Source organism: Micromys minutus (genome assembly GCF_963924665.1).
Source record: "Micromys minutus genome assembly, chromosome: 10".
NCBI lineage: Eukaryota > Metazoa > Chordata > Mammalia > Rodentia > Muridae > Micromys > Micromys minutus.
The window spans coordinates 12,187,075-12,208,520 of NC_137979.1; the positions used below are offsets into that span (position 1 = coordinate 12,187,075).

The 21,446-nt window shown below is 45.8% G+C and overlaps 1 protein-coding gene across 1 annotated transcript in view; it reads left to right on the plus strand.

Annotated features, from left to right (window-relative positions):
* The window catches only part of MPRIP (myosin phosphatase Rho interacting protein), an 85,771-nt gene that overhangs the window by 22,981 nt on the left and 41,344 nt on the right, over positions 1-21,446 (plus strand). The window contains exons 2-5 of the mRNA XM_080924067.1: positions 11,680-11,831; positions 15,314-15,398; positions 19,076-19,313; positions 20,216-20,726. Of these exons, the coding sequence (XP_080780193.1) occupies positions 11,680-11,831; positions 15,314-15,398; positions 19,076-19,313; positions 20,216-20,726 (986 nt within the window). The remainder of the gene's footprint in view (positions 1-11,679; positions 11,832-15,313; positions 15,399-19,075; positions 19,314-20,215; positions 20,727-21,446) is intronic.

Sequence of the window (21,446 nt, forward strand, 5' to 3'; positions counted from 1 at the left end):
TCTGTTTTCAGTTTTAGCTGGTTCTGTCATTCTGCAAACACTGAGCCCTGTGCATACAGCTTGATTTAGCAAACCATCTTCCTCTGTTTTGGGATATCAACCAGTCTCTGCCTCCCTCCAGCTAGTTCTCCCTCCAACCTATCCCATTCTTGAGACAGTACACCATAGTTGACACTAAAATGCCTCACCCAAGGCCATGTGCTAAGTGCTTGGTTGATAACATGGATAATTCTTCTATTATTAAGTTTACAGTTTAATAGTCAGTTTCTTGGGAGTTCATAGAAATCTAAAAGGCATAGGATGTAGTTGAAGGGAGCAGGTCCTTTGGGGATACCCTTAAAGACTATCCCCACTTCCCACACTCACTGTCTCCCTTTTTCTGTAGCATTTCGGTGTTTTGCCTCCCTCCAAGCAATTGAGCCAACTAACCATATATTGAAACCCTTGAATCAAAGTAAAATCTCTTCCTTCAAGGTGTCCTCAGAGGTTTTGTCACAGTAACAGAAGAACTTACTAATTCATCTTTCTTGTTACTCTCTTCTTTTTTCATCCAGATGTCATGGAAGTGTCTCAGAAACTCATAGTAAAAGGTGTAAAATCCTTACACAGTGATAATTCTCATGCCCCCTTTGAGCTCTTAACACACACAAGTCCAATGGCAAGCTCTTTGGGTGGCCAAAGAAGATTCCAGGCAGTGATATAACTATGTTTCAGAAATGAGTAGCACCTAGGGAACATAGTTCTTTCTTACAGAGGTACGTGCCCATGCACATGGACTGGGACAGAATGGATTAATAAGTAAATGGACGGTGGTTGGTGGGAAGTACTGTTGGAGCCCAAAGGAGAAAGCTAGGCCATGCAGTTGTGATGTAGTGTTGAAGACTTCAGTGTGTTTAGTCTGATACAGACATCATCAGAGACACACAGAAAGTAGCAGATAGGATTGTATTCAGATTCCAGCAGCATGTGCCTTTCTTTCTTGGGCAGCTAAGAGGGCTGAAAAGCCAAGATATCCTACGAGCAGTGAGAATTCCTACCACCTGACCAGGGTTTTTAATGTCCCTCTCCAGGTAAGGCCCTGGCTTTTATGAGGGGCTAATCTAGAACCAGGCAAATACTAGATCAACCTGGATCACCTTGTTCAGGAAGTGCTCCGATACCAAACACGAGCCATTGGTAGAGCTCCTGTACCTAAAGTTGGAACAATGTGAGGAACAAAATGAGTGATTTAGTATTTTGGTTATAATCAAGGTATAAATTAAATGTTTACCAGTCTATGCAGATATAACTTGATGGTTGATAAAGAGATAAACAAATGGGAAAGAGAAAATCTGTGCAAAAGAATTTCAAATAATAGATTTCCCCTTTAAGTCATCATGCACCACCAGTCTCTCCTCTCCACGCAGACTGTGTAGTATACAGTGATTTCCCTTCAGATCTGGGCCAGAGCTTACCACAAGTCATACCACCAACATCAGCTACAAGTCCTACACTCTCATCAGGTACAGTGAAAGGTGTGCTTTACCTCAGTGGTTTTCCTTCTTAAGATCCAGAACCATAGTCTAGTCATGAGGAAAACACACCCAAACTGAAGAATAGTCTTCAAAATATGTGGCCACCACTTTGTGAAACTGTCAAGATCATTAAAAAAAATAAGGAAATTTGAGAAACCATCACAACCAAGAGTAGCCTGAGGTTCCACGACAATACACTGTGCTCTAGAAACACTAGAAGAAAACTCAGAACACTCAGCATGAACTTCTGTTGATCTGGTGTCAGCATTGGTTGGCTCCTTGCACCAGCCCTGTGAAAGATGTTGATAACAGAGCCACCTCAGTAATGAGTATGTAAAAATCCAATATTGCCATTACAGCTTTAAAAGTTAAAATAATAATAAAAAGAAAAGAAAGCAGTACCAGAAACTCAGAGAAATGGAGGTTGCTTAAATAGGTTGGGAAAAGAGGCTCCTCTGAAGGACTGGCAAGGGCAGGACAGGGGTCTAGACTGTAGGGAGAGATGATGCCCTGAAACCCATACAACACACTAGGACCTTTTTTCTGCTGTGTCATGTGTCTGCTTGTGGGTGGCTCACGAGAAGCGCATGTGCCAGTGGGGCAGGCTGCAGGCTGCCTGCCATCCATGTCAGTCCTTGTCACTGTCAAAGCAATCACAGAACAAGCTGCAGAATCAAGATGGGTGAGTTATCTTTTGGTTTTCTATGGAGTACACTGGTACCTGACTGCCTGCATGACCTACCTTCCTGCTTCTCCAAGCTTGGGTGAGTGTCTTGCTGTGACTCTCCATTCTCTCTAACACATGCTACTCCTACCTGACCTTGTTCTGCTTGCTTGGGAGGCTCATCCCAAGAACGCATAGTAGATGAAGCTATGCCTCCCACTCTTGTAGCAGTCTTTTTTGAAGCCTTCACCTCTGCTGTATTTGGTCTGTCTATGTGATCTGCCTGACTCATCTCTGGCCAGCTCAGGGGATCAGAGCTTTCGTCCTTCAGCTTATTGCTGCTTTCCTGGCACAGGTTGCCAGCATCAGCCTTGGCATGCTGCTTTCCTCTCCCAGTGGCTTCCTTCTACCTGCAGTGGAGATGATGTTACAGAGATATGACTATTTATGGAAAGACCCTTGATGAATGTACTTGCTCATCTTTCCCTCTGCTCTCCTGCTCTTGGAGCCTGCCTCTTCATAGGACTTCATAGACTGATCTAGCCCCTATGTTACTAGCATCTGGAAGAGTCTTGATATCCTGTGTCTGGCCTTTTTGCCTGTCTAAGGGGTTTCCATTGCTGTGACTAGACACCATAACCAAGGCAACTCTTGTAAAAGACAATATTTAATTAGGGTTGGTTTACAGGTTCAGAGGTTCAGTTTATTACCATCAAGGTGGGAGTGGGAACATGGCAGTATTCAGGCAGGCATGGCATGGGAGGAGCTTCAAGTTCTACATCTTGTTTCAAAGACCAACAGGAGACTGATTCCCAGGCAACTAGGAGGAGGGTCTCAAAGCCCACCCACATGGTAACACACTGCTTCCAACAAGGCCACACATCCTAATAGTGCCACCCACTCCTTGGGGTAAACATATTATTCAACTGTGCGTGCCCTCTTTCCCTTTGAACTGTGCAACCTATGGCAGGTGCCATGGCTCACTCACTATGGCTCCTAGTGTTGTGTCTAGTGGGTCCTTTTGGAGTCAGTGTGAACAGGCCACTAGTTAGCTTCAAGTAACATTCAAACAGGTAGCCATTCACTGGTGTGAAGGAAATGAGAGTCTTCATGGTTGTGCTAAGAACTTTGGCATCTAGCTCCAGGATGTAGGTTGTATGCTTATCTCAATGATACTGGCGGTGTTGGAAGACTCAGCCTTTTCAGGTGGGGCAGATTTTGTGTGGTTTGATCTAACATTGCCACAATCCAGAAATAGTGGTTCATATGTCAGCTGCTGCTGCTGTCCATAGTTGTAAAGGTGGAAGGACAAGGCTATGCCCAGTGCTTGCTGTGGCCTGTATTCTGAATCCACTGAAAGGGCCTCTGCAAGGCCACCAGAACTAGATAGAACCAGAGTTAACCATTTTATATGAACTGTGTCCAGCTCCATCTACAGAAACACAACTTTCACATAAGGGCATGCTGGCCAGCCTTCTTACCCTGTTTCTGCTCCATCTGTGTTGTTTTCAACTTGGGAATCTGAATTGGTCTAGGCTGTATGTGCATGTGCAAATGCACACAGAGATACATGCTGTCTGTCTTTCTCTGTGCATCTGTCTGTGCATCCAGATCTGCATCACAAACTTTTAGCTATTCTCATTTGCTAGTTCTGTAGTACTGACTACACTCAGAGTGCTGTGCAGCCACCAGTACCATGTATTCCAGACCTCTTTTCAAACTGAAACAGATACCATTAAACACTAACACCCTATTCTTCTCTCTTAGCTCTTATCCCATTCTACTTAAAGTTTCTGTGAACCTGACTTGCTAAGCCCCTTATTTAAGTACAACTATAGTCTGTGTCATATTGCAACTAGCTGATTCCACTAAGGCTTTATCCCCTTTTAACACTTACCAGACCTTCATTCTTTTATGATTAAATACTGCTGCATTGTATACATGTTCCACATCTTGTTCATTTATTTATAATATGAATATGATATGTGAATATATCATATATAAATATAATATATGTTATATATTATATGAATAACTATAAAGAAGTAGCATTGCTTTGCTTCTCATTTGGTGTGAATAGTGTGTAGTAAACATGAAGTGTTTGGGTTGCATGCATGTTCCTCCAGTGCCTAATTTTATGTGGGCTTTGTTTGTCTTAGTCAAACTCATGCCACTGATTGATGCTTCATTATAACTGAGGAGCCTCCATAGCAACTGCATCATTATATATTTCTACAAGTGATATAAGAAGACTCCAGCTCTTCATACCCTTATCAGCATCTGTTGCTATCATCCTAACACACTGATGTGGTATTTTCTCGTTACAAATTTGATTTGTATTTCCTGTCATGATATTGAACATATTTTTATGAGCTTATCAGGCATTTGTCTTCTTTGGAGAAATAGCTATTCAAATCTGCCCACTTTTTTTTTTTTTTTTTTTTAAAAGCTGTGTGTGTTTGCTCTTGTGTTTTAGTTCTTTATATATTCTGAAAGTTGAATTTTAGCAGCTGTATGGTTTGCAAGTGTTTCTTCCATGACTCTGTTGCCTTTTCCTCTCTCCTTTGGAAGCAGGGTGTTGACATCTAGCCCAGCTCCTGGTGGGCTCACATTCTCCTGCCCTTGCCTCCCTTGTCTGGAGTATGGGGGGGGGTTGTTTTTTGTTTCTTATTACTGTTGCTATTTGTTTTGACAGGTCTTGGTGACTTATCTTTGGACTTTCGTTTTGCTCTATCTTAAGTGCTCTGATCATAGGCCTGTGCCACATCAAATGCCTCTTTTGTACTTACATACATTAAGTTGTTGTCACATATGGCATAGCAAGTTCTTATGGAGGTGGTCAAGTGGGTAAGGAAGATGTCAGCTCCCCTAGCCTCAACTTTAGGACTAAAGTAGCCTTGGTTGGGCAGGGAAGGCTTCTTAAAGGAAGATCCATTGTCAAAGGCCTTTACTACTTAATAGAACCCATGTGTCTTACAGCCTCACCAGCAGCTCCAAACAAATTGGGCTCTCATAGCAGATGTGAAAAGGAACTTCTAGGGCTTGTCAGTGTGTGATAAAGGTCCTTGTTGTATTCTTTTCACTCTTGTAAAATAAATTTAGATAGCCTAACTATGCCCCTGGAAGCCTTGGGTTGATTCTGTACCTCCTCACAAAGTCTTTGGACCTTTGCTTATAAAGCTGTCTCAGTCCATAAAGGTGCTTGCCACCAGTTCTCACAGCCTGAGTTCAGTTCCCAGGATCCACGTGGTAGAAGGAAAGAACTGACCCCCCCCCCCCCCATAAGTTGCTCTCTAACCTCCAAACTTGCACTGTGTAGCATGAGCATACAAGCACAATAAATAAATGTAATAAAAAGTAAATGTCATTTTAAAGTAAAAATACTGATTTGTAATATTTCATTGCACATTGAGTGTGTGTATTTCTGTGTATATATGCCCATCACTAAGTAAAAGTGGTGTCTTCTGTGGGTCTCAGCTAGGTGTTTTTGGAAAACCCGTTCTAGGTAGTAGAGAGATGGCTTAGCAGTTAAGAATGCTGGCTGATTCTGGGTTAGTAGTGGCACACACCTTTAATCCCAACAGAGACTGGCAGATCTCTGAGTTTTAGTCCAGCCAGGGATACACTTAAAAACTGTCTCAAGAAACTAGAAAGAAAAAAGAAAAACAAAGATACCTCAAGTTCAGTAGATATTCCAGGAAGGCCTGCTCTTTTCTGAAGGGAAATGGATGAGGAGTTGCACCTAGGGGAGAGGTGAGGTTAGAGGTGTAATGAGCTGGTAGGAGTAGTGGAGGGAGGGGAAACTGCAGTCAGGATGTAGATAAATTTAAAAGGGGGTGGGGGTGGTAACAGCTGCTCTTTTAGAGGACCCAAGTTCAGTTCCCAGCATCTGCAAGGCAGCTCACACGTGTTTCTAACTTTAGTTCTAGAGGATCTGACACTCTGACACAGAGATACAAACAGGCAAAACCGAAGCACATAAAATAAAAATAAATCATTAAAAAAGAAAAATCCATAGAGTCAAGCTTCACTTTGACAAACCCTTTTAGACCTTCAGATTTGGAAAGTAGTAATCTGCACCGGGGGAGAGTGGGTTTCTGTAGGATTGTTTCCACTGTGTGGCCTCTGATCTACCACCTCTGGTTCCATAATAGCAGCTACTTGTAAAAAATGACCTCTTACCATACCAACCAGCTTCACTTGGCATTTCATCCCATTTTCTTCTTTTCTGGCTTTCCTAAACTCTCTAGGATCAATAACAAATAGGGTGGGCCAAATGCAGTGCACACACTTGTAATCTCAGTGGTCAGACTGGAGGAAAGGGGATCAAAAGTTCATGGGTTGGTTTTCCCGGAAATGTACCTGTTGGGATGTAATGGAAAGTCTTCCAAAAGCAACACTGCATTATCAGAGTTGTCCAAACCCAGGAGAGTCACTTTGGCCCCTAACAGTTTTCTGGACGTAGTGCATACCCAGGCCAACTGGCAGAAGACAGATAGAACTAGGCTCTCAGTATACCCTGCCCCATTTTTGATGAGAAACCCTTGACCTGTCTCCCTACCTCCTTTGGTTTGCTACCTACCAGTTTGCTACCCTCTTTACATGACCAGCAGCCATACTTCTAGCTCTGGCAGTATGGGAGCCAGACGAGGGCTGGAAGTGGCTGGAGGGCTGCGCTGCCGCTGATCTAACAGCTATGATGTAGAAGCACTGGCTGTCAGAGGTCAGATCTCTCTTCTCTTCTCTTCTCTTCTCTTCTCTTCTCTTCTCTTCTCTTCTCTTCTCTTCTCTTCTCTTCTCTCCTCTCTTCTCTTCTTTCTCTTCTTCTCTCTCTCTCTCTCTCTCTCTCTCTCTCTCTCTCTCTCTCTCTCTCTCTCTCACACACACACACACACACACACACACACACACACACACACACACACACACACACACAATCTAGGTGAAGCCTTCTGTCTTTGGAGACCTGAGTTACTAACCTTCTTCTGCCTGAATTTAGGTTACAGCATAAATATTTGGCCTTGCTTTTGGAACTTGGGTTCCAATCCTGCATAGCTACATTCTAGCAAATTAGCTTCTTACTATCCTTCCTCCTTTTCTGTAAAGGGGTGTAGGGAGGTATATAAGGGAAATGGAGCTTCCCGTATCTTGGGGTTGCAATGCATATTCAGCAAGAGGGAAGGGGTGAGGCTTGACCCTGGATTACATTTTGGCTGAGTAGCACTTGTCCCAGTGCTGCTGTGGCACTAGTGCCTATTCCTCTGAGTGGCACTATCAAGAGCTGCAGAGAACTTTTCTTATCAGGTTGTCAGTGCGAACCTGACCTATTGCCCAAGAGTAGTAGTTGGAATTACATGATAACTATTTATTTTACAAGGCCAAGTATCTCAGCTGATTCCAGTTCCTTGCTGTGGTAAAAAGAACAGGGATAAATTTGGACATGCAGGTATCTGCAGTAGATGACATTCTTCGGGCACTTCTGTAGGAGTGGTAGCTGGATCATAGGAAGTTCTGCTCTTGGTTCTCTGAGAAGCCTCCATATTCGTTTCTGTCATGGCTGCACTCACTCCTCCCAGCACTGCTGTTTTCTCCCTATATCCTCACCAGTGCTCATTGTCATTTTCTTGATTACCACACTCACTAGAGTAAGATGGAGTTTCAGAATAGTCTGGTACACATATACAAATAGAATTTTTATTGAGCAGTAAAGAAAAATGAGATTATGAAATTTCAAGAAAATGGTTAGAACTGGATGGAAAACATTACTTTTCAGTGAGGTGACCCAGGCTCAGAAAGGCAGAACCTTCAGGACTCTCTCCATTTACAGAGCCTCAGATCTAGCTGCTAAACATGTGTCCAAGTTGGGGAAATGTGGATAAAAGCCAGAAAACTAGAAAGGGGGCTGGGGGCACATGGGAAGAGGGGGGAAAAGATGTGTTAAAGGGGAAGGATAAGGAAACAGCAGAGCAAAACTGCAGGAGAAATACTAGGGCACAGGGCACAGTGAAGGTGGGGCAGGGAGAGGAGGGGAGTGCATGAAAATCAGCAAAAATGAAGTATGTGTGAAAACACCAGATGAAAACTAATTTTAATAATAAGGGCCACAAGGTAGATCAGATGGCTAAAGGTTCCTGCCACCAAGCCTGATGGCCAGAGTTCAGTTTCCAGGATCACGTAGTGGAAGGAGAGAACCAACTCCTGAAGGTTACTCTTTGACCTCCTACGCATGTGCTGTGGCCTTGGTGAACTCACTCGAGTGCACATGCAAGTATACTAAATAAATAGATATAAAAATCTGAAAAGAGAAAAATAGCTTTCATTATAATGCCTTTATAAAACTGCCATTTGTTACTCCCATTAAGAAGGACCAGTTAAAGGGAGAAAGTCAATGTGGGGTGGACGAGGGACATGACCCAGTGTGAGGACTTGAATTAAGATCTCCAGAGTCCACATAAAACCGGGAGTGCTAGTACCTATCCAGCACTCTTAGGATGACATAGGGGAATCCCAGCATCTTGAAAGCCAGCTTCCTTTGTTCTTTCAGTGGTGAACAATGAAGAGACACTTTCAAAGTGCAAGGTGAGCCCAAGCATACTGTGCCACACCCACGCCTAGTGGGAGGTTACTCTTGTTGTGTTTTTTTGTTTTAATTCCAGAGCTTTTCACAGCTGTAATGAAAGTCAAGTCAAACAATTCAGCCACTTTAGGAAATAGTCTGTTGCATTTGAGGGAATTAAACATACAGTTCCCATTTGAACTAGCAATTTCACATCTAGCTAGCTGTTCACCTGAGAGCAGCAAAAGTATGTGGCCATTCAAATACATGACTGTGAGTATCCATAGCAATTTTATTTACAACAGTTCCAAATGGAAACAACCCACGTGTCCTTTGGTGGTAAAGTGAGAAAGCAAAATGGGGCTTCTCTGCATTATGGATTCAGCCTGGCAAGTGATCTGTTGACCCTTGGGGGGCGGGCTTCCAGACACAAAGGGCTTTACACCTTGTGGTTCCATTTAAATAAAGTATTGGATGAGTGATGAGGCAGAGGGATTGGAGGGAGACAGAGGGAAATAAATGAAGGCTAAAGGCCTGAGGTTAGTAGGGGTGAGTGTTGTATAATTCTGTAGATGCTGAATAGCCTTTGAACTGTACTCTGTAACCAGGTGAGTTGTGTGATATAAATTGTGTCTCAATAAAGCTGCTATTAAAGAGAAATTAGCTATGAATGAGAAATTTTAATTTGGGAACAATTTGTTCCCATCTCATGGGAAGTCCTGTAAGTGGATTGGGTTCTAGATCCATAGTTATCCCTTCCTTTTGTAAGATTTCCTGATTATTCTTTCCTGTGTTTGTGATAGGGTTCAGTAATGCCTCTTTCTGCTTAGTACTGAAGCAATGGGGACCTCAAAAACATTATTTTAAAAGGAATGTTAATCTCCTTCTGCCCTGGCTTAGTTTGTCTTTCTGGTTTTGTTTTTTGAAGTATTGTCTCTCTATCCTTGGGTAGCCTGGTTGGGTAGTCAGCAGTCCTCATGACTCTACTCAAGTTTTGGGATTACAGATATGCACCATCATATATGCCTGGCTGTCACTGCCTTTTATTGACCATTTTGAAACCCATTCTAAAGGGAATAGAGCTGAGGTCAGGGAGGTAGAGAGGTTGAAGGCTGAGACCATAGCTATACTCAGCTGTAAGGCAGGGTCTTTGGCTCATTGTCCAGTTTCTAGTACTGACTGTTGCTATACAAAAGGGAAGAGCTGGGCATTAGGAACCTGAACAGTTTGTTGACACTGAATCCTTGAACCGCCTGGTGGCCAATCCCTTGAAAAGAAAATACCAGGAGTTTTGTTGATATGTTTTATCGTCTCTACTTAGCATTTTTTTTGTATGACATAGTGTCATAGGTCATAATCTATTCACATAGGTCTGAAATCCATCGTGGCCATTGTTGTCAGTGTTTTAATCCCAAGGACTAGAATGGAGTTTCAGCAGTAGAGAAGAGGCATCCTTTATAGTTCCTTTCTTCTGGTTACTCCTGGATGTCTGCACAGCTTCTGTCACTCAGTTCTTACAATCCCCATAGCGTTAGTTTTCTGTCTCAGAAATAAGATGTGTCTTGTTCATGGGGTGAAGAACGCTTGCTTCTGTATTAGGAGAGGACAGTTTACCCAAAGCAAGTTTAGGAAGCTGCTAGCAAGGGCCTGTAATTAAAACTTAGGAGAACTAGAAGGGACTGGCACTGGAAAGAGGAGGCAAGGAAAATTAGGACCCTGCCCTGGGCCTCCCTATCCAGAAAGTGAGCAGGATTTGAATCTAGGCACGATGGAGTATTAGACTTCTGTCTCTATCTACTGCTCCCAGAGAAGACATGCTGCTTGCCTATACTACAAGACTGTGCTGGACCCTCATGATACCCTTCCCCAGGGTGTGTGCTCTTGAGCATGGGCCTTGTGTGGGTGAGAGCTCTACTATCCTGGTGCTGCCCCGCCCCCAACAAACTGTCTGAATCTGCATCAAGCAAGTTAGAACTCTTTAATTGGCCTGATGACCTTAACTGGAATGAACCTACAAAGGGCTTACCTAACAGGTACTTCACAGGTGAGCTCAGTGTGGGTACCAGGCCTTATACCCTGCTCTCAGACAAGTTTCTACCCTCAGCCTGGTTAGCAAGATGATGATAAAAATGGATCTATAGAGCTACAGAGGTAGGCAGGCCAGCCACAAGTGTTCAACTGCTGCTATAAGCATTTAGTGCTAAGAAAGGAAGCCCTTTAAGTAGTAAGCCTTTGGATAGTTTGGTGAGAAGTTGCTGTCTGCCCCAAAGTCCCCCCACCTGTGGCTTCTGGAGCAGGCTTATGCCAGTGTTTCCCTGTAGGGTCTGCAGTGTGAAGGAACTGGCATGATAGAATACACTGCAGCTGCTCTGCTTTCCCAGAGTTCTGTGTTAAAACATTCCAGTGTTTTAAATGGTGTGTGTGTGTGTGTGTGTGTGTGTGTGTGTGTGTGTACGTACATCTGTGTGTGCATGTATGTTGACCTTTGCCCTCCAAGAAGTCTCTGCAGAACTTTTTTTTTTTTTTTTTTTAATCTGCAGAACTTCTTAAAGCCTGGACAGGTGTAGGTGAACCTTTGGGTCTATCTCCCAATCTTAGAGCTAGTGCTTAAAGATGTGGCTCTACTTTACCTCCTTATGTCTTTAAATTTTTTTTTTCTATTTTCAATCTACTATTTCAGAAGCTTTTCCTCACTGATCTGAGACTAGGATCTTGGCTTTCTGTTCTCCCCAGTAATCCTCACTGAGCTATTCTCTCACTGTCCTGTCCCCTACTCAGTAGAATGTAAAGTCCAGCTGGTGTCTACACAAGTCTAGTTTGGCCTGCCCCCGCCGTGAGTGGTGGGTAGGAAGTGGCACTGTGAAGACAGACTGAAGGAGGGGGGTACTGTTGGTGGCTGTGGACCTGACACCACCTCTTTTGAGTGACTTGTTTTGTACTTGCAGCCCACCACCCTTCCTCAGGGCACCATCAACATGAACCAGTGCACAGATGTGGTGGATGGGGAGGCCCGCACAGGGCAGAAGTTCTCCCTCTGCATCCTGACACCGGACAAAGAACATTTTATCAGGGCAGAAACCAAGGAGATCATCAGTGGGTAAGTTGGCCAGAGCCACAGGAGGCACTGTTTGTTCACCCATTTCTGGGGACTCCTTGGAACTCTTGACTGGTTGGTCATCCTCCCGCCCCACACACATCCTATCCTCACCCTGTGCCTCACTGGCACTCAGCTACACTTATGCCTTCCCCTCAAATAGAATAAGCCCTCTTTTCCAGGCTGTGTATCAGTCAGCCTGTGTGGCACCGAAACCTGCAAGTGACTCACACGAATATATTTTCTGTACTCAGTGATGAACCCCATTCATCCTATAAGGCTGGTAGAGGGCAGTTTGTCATCAAGGCTCTGGAAGAAATCAATCTGAGGTTGAGGGGTATAGGCTATGGCACAAGGTAGAGGGAAGTAAGGGCATGAAGCCATCTGGTTTAAGCAAACACAAGGCCATTGGGAGCATTGTCTTTTAGCATTTTTTAGTTGCATCTCTAGTGTTGCTAGTCAGGAAGCCAAACAATACTGGCCAAGAGATAGCCTCTGGAGAGTAACTGAGAATTCTCTATTCTAAGGATAACCTGAAGGAGTAATTTGTCTTTCTGAGTTTAACCCAGAACCCAAGATGTAAGGGTTCCCAGGGCTTCTAATGAACCCGTGCTCTATACCCAGGAATCTGAGGGTCAGGAGTAAGGGAGCTGGTCTGATCTAGCACACATGTCCCAAGTGGATCTTCCTAGGAAGCCTCACCCTCCTAGACTTGGATCTGGGAGAGGGCCTGAATGGTAGTTGGGACTGAAAAGAGTCAGAGGTCTCTAGGACAAGCAGGGAGTATCTGGAACTGGGTCAGTGATGCCACGTGGCTCAGAGAAATGATGCTTAGCATCTGACTGAGTGATCTTTTGGCAACTACCTTGGGGTCATGGCTCTACTCTGAGCCACTACCCTTGGTTACTTCTCTGTCATCTGTTCTATCAGCATACCATGGGGGCCTGCTAAATAGGCATGGTTATTAATGACCATTAACTGACCAAAGTACCAGAGGCATGTAGCTTCAAATCCTGTATGCAGGCTAGTACTTCTTGGGGTCCTCAGCTTATATGGCAACTAATGGCCATAGTTTTAGAAAGTCAACTGAAACTCTTTTTCTCCCCTCATTCTTGAAACCCCTCTTCTGACCCAAGCAGCAGCTTCTTTAACCTTTCCCACGTGCTGGGATCTTTTGTAACCAGAGAAGTCAGGCATGACACAAATGTTCCCAAAACGGCTCTTTGCCCTCGCTTTCTCTGTCTCCTCTGATCTCAGTGCCCTCTCCAATGCTGTTGTGGTTCTTCATCTGTACTTCTATACATCTGTATATGCTCTAGTCACATAAAAAACCAGTTCCTAAGGAGAAAATACTTTCACCAAGCAGGTAGAGCAGGGACATTTAATACCTACCCAACCTTTCTTCCTCATATCATGAGTGGCTTCCAGGCTGCTGGGAACATATTTGACCCAACTTTTCTAAAGGATTGGTTGGGGTTTGTTTTTGTTGTCTCAGCCAGAGGCTAGCATTCTCTTCTCCTTGCCCTGCTGTCAGCTCTGCCCATTCTCTTGTTCTCACTGACAGCTCTGCCTTCTGGAGTTGGAGAAAATAAGTCCTCACCAACTTCATGTGTACCAACTGACCTCATCTCTTTACTGGGTTGTTGTTCTTAACATTTCTGACACATCTAAGTATGTTGGGCTTCCATAACAAGGTCACATAGCTGAGTGTGATAGCACATGCCTACGATTCCAGCTTTTAGGAGACTGAGGCAAGAGGAGAGTCAGTAGTTCCAGGACAGCTCAAACAGCCTCGGCTATATAGCAAGACCCTGTTTTGTTGTTTTAAATTGGGGGGGGGGGGTAAAGAATGTAGACCCGTTCCATTATGCCTCAACCTTGACAGCTCTGACACTAGTCATGGCAAGCTTAGCAGTGACCGAGAACTTCCCTTCCTCAAATTCTTCCTTCCCCAGTTTCTAGGTAACTTAGCAACCAAGTTCTTGATGACTCCACCCTGCCAAGGCCCGTTGGTGTTGACAATGGATAGAGCATAGGAAGTTTTAGAGCACTCAAGGTTCTACAACCCCTGTCGTGTACCCCACATGCCTGAGGTTCTTGTGGGAAGATAATCTTGATTTAAATTATAGTGACATTGTAGGAGTAACTCCCTTCAGGCACAGGACCTCAGGTATCTGACAGAAATATCAACTGACATAGAACAGTTCTAAGATCCAGGCTTCTTGGGGAAAAGGATGGAGAGGAAGGATAGGAGTTCAATGCCCTAGGAAGTCTGCGCATCTGCTAGTCTTCCAGATGTTCAGCAGCTGTGGTTCCCTACACTAAACTTGGCTTCCCTAGCTCCCAGCTCCCAGGACTTCTTCAAAAAGCATCCTGCAGCAGACCCAAATTAGAGAAGTACCACAAGGAGCCCTTCTCTTGCCCCAGGGGTACTGATAGGTACGTGGATGTGGACAGCACTATGACTCCCCTAGGCCTGGACCCAGCATGGGCCCTGGTGTTTTGTGAGGTTTAGAGCTCTCTCTGTGGTTCCTGCAGTTATTGCTTGTCTAGAGGGAAGGGTGCCCCACTTGGTCTTAGTTGAGCCCCACTTGGTCTTAGCTGTGCCCCACTTGGTCTTAGCTGAAGCCAGGTTTCAAAAGCAAGCCTTCTGTGTTACAGTCCCTCTGTCCTTCTGTATTCTGGACATGCTCTCATTTAGCCACTGGTCTCAAAAATGAGATGAGCCCCAAGGGACTAGGAGCACCCTAGGATGTGGTTACATAGAGTGGCAATGCCAGATCTGGGGTCTTAAACTTTTGTCTATAGCTCTTTCCCTAGCTACCAGCTCAACGCTTTCTGTTAATGGCCCAGAATGGCTTTCTAAAACGCTGGCTCTAGTGAAGATCCTTGGCAACTGTGTGGCCCTGTTTAAACTTGGGGCATGTGGCAGTTTTCCTGTGTAAGTGGTGGTCTCATTTAGCTTCTTACTCCTGAGGTGAGCCACCATGGAAATTGTGCTGATAGAACTCCAGATTTTTCTCCTTTCAGCCAGTGTCTGCCCAGTAGCCCTAATTGGCTGCCAGTCATTGCCTGGCTGTGCAATCACCAAATCTAAATCTGGGTGGGCAGTTTTAAAGTTGAGATTAGGCCAGTGATGGGACAATGCTCTACTTCCATTCCATGATGCCTTTGGTGGACCCCACCCTCTTTGTCAGAATAGAGAAGTCATCTTGCTCTGAGTCTGTAGTGGCCATGGAAGGGTCATTGTCTAGCCTTGTCCAGATAGAGCCTGTGCTTTTTCTGACTGGTTAAATGACACAATCTTAACAGCTACTGCACCCTGATCTGTAGTAATACCCACCCTGCTCAGGTCTGACCACTGATAGGTATCTCCAGAAAGGTACCCAAGAGCCTGAGGTCTATACCAGCCCAGCAAGGCTTAGAGTCACAGATCCTAAAAGGCAGGGTTTTACCTGGTACTGTTTCTCATCCTGTCTTCCCAGGTGGTTAGAGATGCTCATGGTGTATCCTCGAACCAACAAGCAGAACCAGAAGAAGAAACGGAAAGTAGAGCCACCTACCCCACAGGTAGGCTGGGTGGCGTGTCCCCTTGTGGAGCTGGGCCTGAGAAGAAGTGAGGGCAAGAGGGTGGGGAAGGTCTGGTCAGGGCTGAAGTAGTCACACCTTGCATGCCTCCTCCTTTCTCCTGCCTATAGCCTAGGAGCCATAGGCCATGTATCATCCTCTCTGAGTCACTGAGCAGACTAGCCTGCTAGAATGTCCTGGGTTATTTTCAGGAGGGTTCGAGCTAGCAGGCAAATACTGACTAATAGCAATTTAGCATGTGTCCCTTCCCCTGGCCATCCCATTTACTTCTGGGAAGGGAAGAGTGGTGAGTGCTTCTGCCACTGCCAGAGGAGAGAAGTAACCCTGAGCAACAGGGAAGGTAAGACCTGGTGAATCCCTGCTCTGACTCTTGTGTGACCTGAGCTAGGTGTCTAGGGCAGACCAACCAGGTTCACTTCTTCACTCCCTTTCTGTGTCCCCCTCATCTTCATTCTCTCCCTACTCCTAGCCAGCATTCTGGTCTTGTGGCAGGAAGTGCTCTGCCCCCATTCTTGCTATGTTCACCACACCCTTAGGCTTTGGAAGGGTGGGTGAAGTCACTATTCTGAATTTCCAGCAAGGGCCTCTTGCTAGGGTGGTTGTAGGTACTCAATGTTCATCTCTTCCCCTCTGTACCAAATGTTGCTTTCATCAGAATTTTGACCTAGGTTGGATAAATCAAGTTAGTCCTGAGAATGAACAAGATAGGTCTTCTGGGCATCACAAAGCCAGAGAGTCCTATGGAAGCAAAGAGAAGCAGCCCAAGATAGAACCCTGAGTCCCTGGGCCAAGCAGTCTTTGCCAGCTTCTCTGGCTTCTTGGGCTGCAGAAGTGAGACAGCAGAGGCTGCTGACCTGGGTCTCCACATCTCTAGACTACTGTGGACAGTTAATCCTACTAGTAGGATGTAGCCCAGGCCTGCGTCTGTTGACCAGCATCCATACTGCATCTCATCCTTACCCAAGAAGCCCCAGAGGGCACCCAAGCCAACCTTCCTTGGAGAGTAATGCCCCTACCTGGAATTCATGTAAAACATGCAATCAAAGAAATTAGAACATGTACTTAGTTTCCGGGAAACTGAAAGTAAAGCCTTTTGCTTGGTAGCAGCAGTTAATGCTGAAATCTCCCAAGCTGCCTGGTTTGAGAGAAAAGTCTTGGCTGAGTAACAGTGGTTAGGGTTACGCCTTGTTTCCATGGTAATGTCTTGGAAGCACTGCAGGATAGAGCTTCTGCCTCCAAATATGGTAACTCCCTATGTACCAGAGACAGCCTGGGTCAGACTAGAAATTTGGATACGTCCCCTTCCCCCACAACTTTGTCCCTTCCAAATGATGCTGCCCTGTGGCCAGGCCCCAACTCTCTGGCCAGTAGAAAGAGCCCTATGATCCCAGAACAGGAAAGTCACCCATACCCTAAGGGTATGCCTCAGAACTAGGGCACAGAGTTCCTAGCCTCTTCTATCAGTGTTATGGCATGCCTCTCCCCTTCCCCACAACTAGCTTCTGGTGAGTCTTAGGAAAGAGACAAGGATTACATTTGGATTAAAGTCTCTGGGTCCACCCACACACACTTAAACAGTGTGCTATCAGAGCCATTTATGAAGCTCAGTTTCCATCTCTCTCCTGTATTTCTGCACAAAGTTTAGAAGAATTTTAGGTTAGACCACTCAGGACCAGAAGCTTGGTTTCTGCTGGGTCCAAGCTAAATTCTTCAGCTTGACCCTAAAGAAACTCAGAGGTGATATTCACCAGACATACATCCCTGAAAAAAAAAGGCCTAGAGTATAGGGAAACAAGAATCTCTGAAGGCATGGTGAGAGCAAGAGTTTCCTAGCTTTCCCAAGAGTCTGTTGCTCATATGGAGCTTGGGAGGGTAAATTCTTTTTCTCTGCTAGTCCCACAGGCTTGAGGACCTTGGCAGAGACCTGAATGGTGCTCTTACTCTGTATCTGGATATGTTGAGTGCTCCCTGTCCTTTTCTAGGATTTGTGATTAAGGTTTCTGCTGCTCTCTACTTCAAGGCTTCTTTCTTACTGTGGCCCCTGCTCTACTTTCGTGCCATAGAAGTAGAGAATGGCACCCCTGAAGAAAGGGAGCTTACTCCCTTTTTCCTTGGCTCTGGAAGCCCTTGAGTGCTTTATGATAGTAGTCAGGGTTCATCATAGTCTGTACAGCCTGGACATAACAGCTAGTTGTTCAAGGATAGGCTGCAATGAACCTGGGTTTCTGTACCCTTTGCTGACCCAGGCAGGCTCTGTGCAATCTTGAGCCTCCACACCTCTTTGTGGCCACATCTACCGAACAAGGTTTCTCATCTACGTGCTCAAAAGAAAAAAAAAATCTAGCCTGAGAATGGGGATTTGTTTACCTATTCTCCAGAAGACAGAACACTGTTATACAGGAGTGCGAACAAGCTCCTTTGGGGTCAGAGGTGTGGGTCAGTTCCTATTTATTTATTTGACTTGAGACTACATGGGAGTAGGATGTGGATATTTATATATCACCCCCTTTGTTTTTGTGGAAAATAAATAATCAGCTGAAACCCTCTTGGCAGCCCCCTCAGCAGAATGGTTGGGCACAGAACATGAGTGGGTACTACAGGACAGCTGGGATTGCCATCCTGTCTTTATCTGGGTTCAACATCTAAAGAGTCCAATTCTCTGTTTACTTAGAAACTGGATTTGTGTGTCTGCTGAGTTCTGTTCAGGGCTGTACCATTTCTGTGCCCTGGGAAAACTGGGAAATGACTCGGGCTACCAATAAAGAACAGCTTGTGCTTGAGAACAAGGTGTGCATATGACAGGTGTGGGTGTGCAGGCTTCAGTGGGATGTTGTGTGTCTCATATTAGTCCTGATGCTATTCACAAAATGGCAAAGTGGGGTGCTTAAACAGTAGACATCAGGGTTTCTCAGAATTCTGGAAACCGGTAAGTTCAAGGTTAAGGTGCCAGCAAATGTGGGCCTACTTCTTGGTCCTCTCTCACATGATGGAAGGGGAAAAGTAGATCTCCTGGCTTCTTTTATAGGTTACTAATTCCATTTGTGAGGGCTCTACTTTCATGACCTAACCAAATCCTAAGGGCCCCGCTTCCATAAATCATCATCAAGAGGATAGGATTTCTACTGTGAATGACCAGCAGCTGTCAGGCCTTAGTGTTTGTCTTATTTCAGTAGCTCTGTCACATCCTCCCGGGTGTTCCATTTAAGTAAAGTGTGGGTAAGACCACAGGGTGCTGTGGAATTTGCTTTGTGCATTTACCCCAGTGATCTTGATAGCAGTGGGCCTGGCTAAGAGGAGTGCACTCCTCTTTTGCCTTGTCCTATCTCCCTTTGTTTATGTCTCAAGCACCTATGAGTATAGGAATGGCAGACTCCTGTGAACTCGCCCTTACTAACCAGGCTGCTATTCTGTCACTCTGGCAGTATACAGAGAGAGCTTTTAGATACTTGGTGATATGGCTCTGGTTAAAACCCAGAACCTTTCCTCTGCAAGGCCTCTTGAACAAGGCACTATGGGTCCTAAATCAAGAAAAACATAGCTTCTCATCCCCACAACACTGTTTTGCTGTCCTTGTATTCCTTGTAATTTAACAGCTAGAACTTGTGTGCTAGTTTGGGCTATGTGCTTATGTGCTACCACCCTCACTGTTTTCTCTCTAGGAACCTGGACCTGCTAAGATGGCTGTCACTAGCAGTAGTGGCGGCAGCGGTGGTAGCAGCAGCAGCAGCATTCCCAGTGCTGAGAAAGTCCCCACCACCAAATCCACGCTCTGGCAGGAAGAAATGAGAGCCAAAGACCAACCTGATGGGACTAGCCTGAGTCCAGCTCAGAGTCCCAGCCAAAGCCAGCCTCCTGCTACTTGCACCCCACGGGAAACAGGGCTAGAAAGTAAAGAAGGTGAGCGGCAGCTGATCAGCCTGTGGGCCTCCATCCAGGAGATAGAAAATGACCCTGGGCATGTGACCCAGGGCCCTAGCTAGAGTCCTGTCACAGGTCCTGAATTTTCTCCTTCTGTGCATCATTGGTTCTGGGCAGCACTGGCCTGGCATGATTGGGTCCCTGGCCTATGAAATTCAGCTTGGCTTCTCTATCTCACCTGTGAAGAAGAAAGGTGTAGCACCTACTCCATTGGCCTCAAGAGATCTATAAACATTGCTCTTTCTACCTCTTTGAGACCTCTGTTTCTGTACCACAGGTTCCTACCTCATTAGCTCTTAGAATCTGCTGGGTTGAGTGTCTCCCATCTTTAGAGGGATAGCAGTTAGAACAGCAGTGCCCCTCTCTTCATTGTTACCGTCTTGCTCAGCTCCTAGCTAAGAAGAAGGGCCAAGGAGGATACCATTGACATCACTGTGCCCTAGCAGTTAAAGTTTCCTTCCTTGCCTCCCTCAGTTGGAGTGCTTCAGCATACTGTGCTCCGTTTCGTGCCTAAAAAGGTCTCGCTGCCTTAAAAATGTTCTTAGAGCCTGAAAGATGTCTTTTTGGTTGGTTTCCTCCTGTGGTCTGATAAGAAACCATTGGTTAGAATGGAGTCCTGCTCCCCCCCACCAGAACTGTATGAAAGAGTCTGCCTGCAGGTCTGACTGCAAAGCGACCAGACTGGAGGAAAGGGTAGGGAGGAAAGGGAATTGAGATGGGTGGTGCATTTCCTCCCACGGTTTTCTCCTTTTACCTCTAGCCCATTCCTAGTGTAAAATGGACGGTATGGAGGCAGCTCCTGGTTGATCATGTGTGGACTTTTGGAAAGTTCTCATGACAGAACTGACAACAGTCTGAGCAAACTTCCTCTTGTCTTCCAGATGAAAGCATTATAGGTGGGGATCGTGTGGATGGTGGTCGGAAAGTACGGGTAGAGAGCGGCTACTTCTCCCTGGAGAAGGCCAAGCAGGACCTGAGGGCTGAGGAGCAGCTGCCCCCACTACTCTCCCCACCCAGCCCCAGCACCCCACACAGCAGGTATGGTTGTCCTGGATCGCCTTCACAAGAACTCAGCTACCCCCTTCACTCCCCAGGTCTTCCAGCCCCAAGCCGCATGGTCTACAGCATCTGCCCTGACAGCCTGGGGGAGGCCAGCAGGCCGCCCAACCACATGGACTCCAGCAATGCTGGGGGGTGGGGAACAGAGATACTGGGGAGCACCTTTGCTTTTAAAGCCAGCAGGCAGTATGCCGCCCTGGCCGACGTCCCTAAGGCCATCCGGATCAGCCATCGAGAAGCCTTCCAGGTGGAGAGAAGGCGGTTGGAGCATAGGACTCGGGCCCGGAGCCCTGGCAGGGAAGAGGTGGCCCGTCTGTTTGGCAACGAGCGGAGGTAAGGAGGGCAGTAGAGGGCTGAAATCATGTATGTACTCATACAAGCATACTTCAAGAGCATGGTTTCTGTTCAGTGTATGGAGAACTTCCTCTCTGGGACCCAGGCTGTGCTACTAGTTCTCAGTTCCTGGCAACCAAATTCAGGACTAAGTGCCTACAGGCTGCTGCTGTATGTAGGTTGTGCTTCCCAGATTGGGCCCAATGTGGCTGAGTCTTAGACTTCTTGACCCTCTCTCATCTCAGAGAGAACTTGGACTCCGAGCCGCAGATACAGACCAGGCCCTCTTCATGCTAGCAACTCTGCAATTGTCAGAGGGCATGGAAGAGGGTCCAAGATACAGGAAAGTGAGGGCAGCATAGGTCCTCCCCACCAAGATGCAAGAGGCAGCCACATAAGCTGCTGGTGTCTCAAGTACCACTTTTACAAAACCTCTGGGCTTTGCTGAAATGGCTTCCCACCAGTGGCAGAGATGTAGTACTTACTGCTGAAAAGATAAGGCTTCTGCCTGCTTTTCTTTTGCCCTGATGCCCCAAGCTTGAGGACTATGGAGCAGTCTACCCATTAGTCCCCCACAGATTTTTTTTACCATGTCTCTGAGCTGTGTTTTGTGTTTCTTGCTTAACACCAGACAGGTTTCTAAAGACCCATGGCTGCCCCAGGAGAGCTTAAAAGCACATCCATCTACTTTGCTGCGGGGCTTAGGGCTTTCATTAGGTT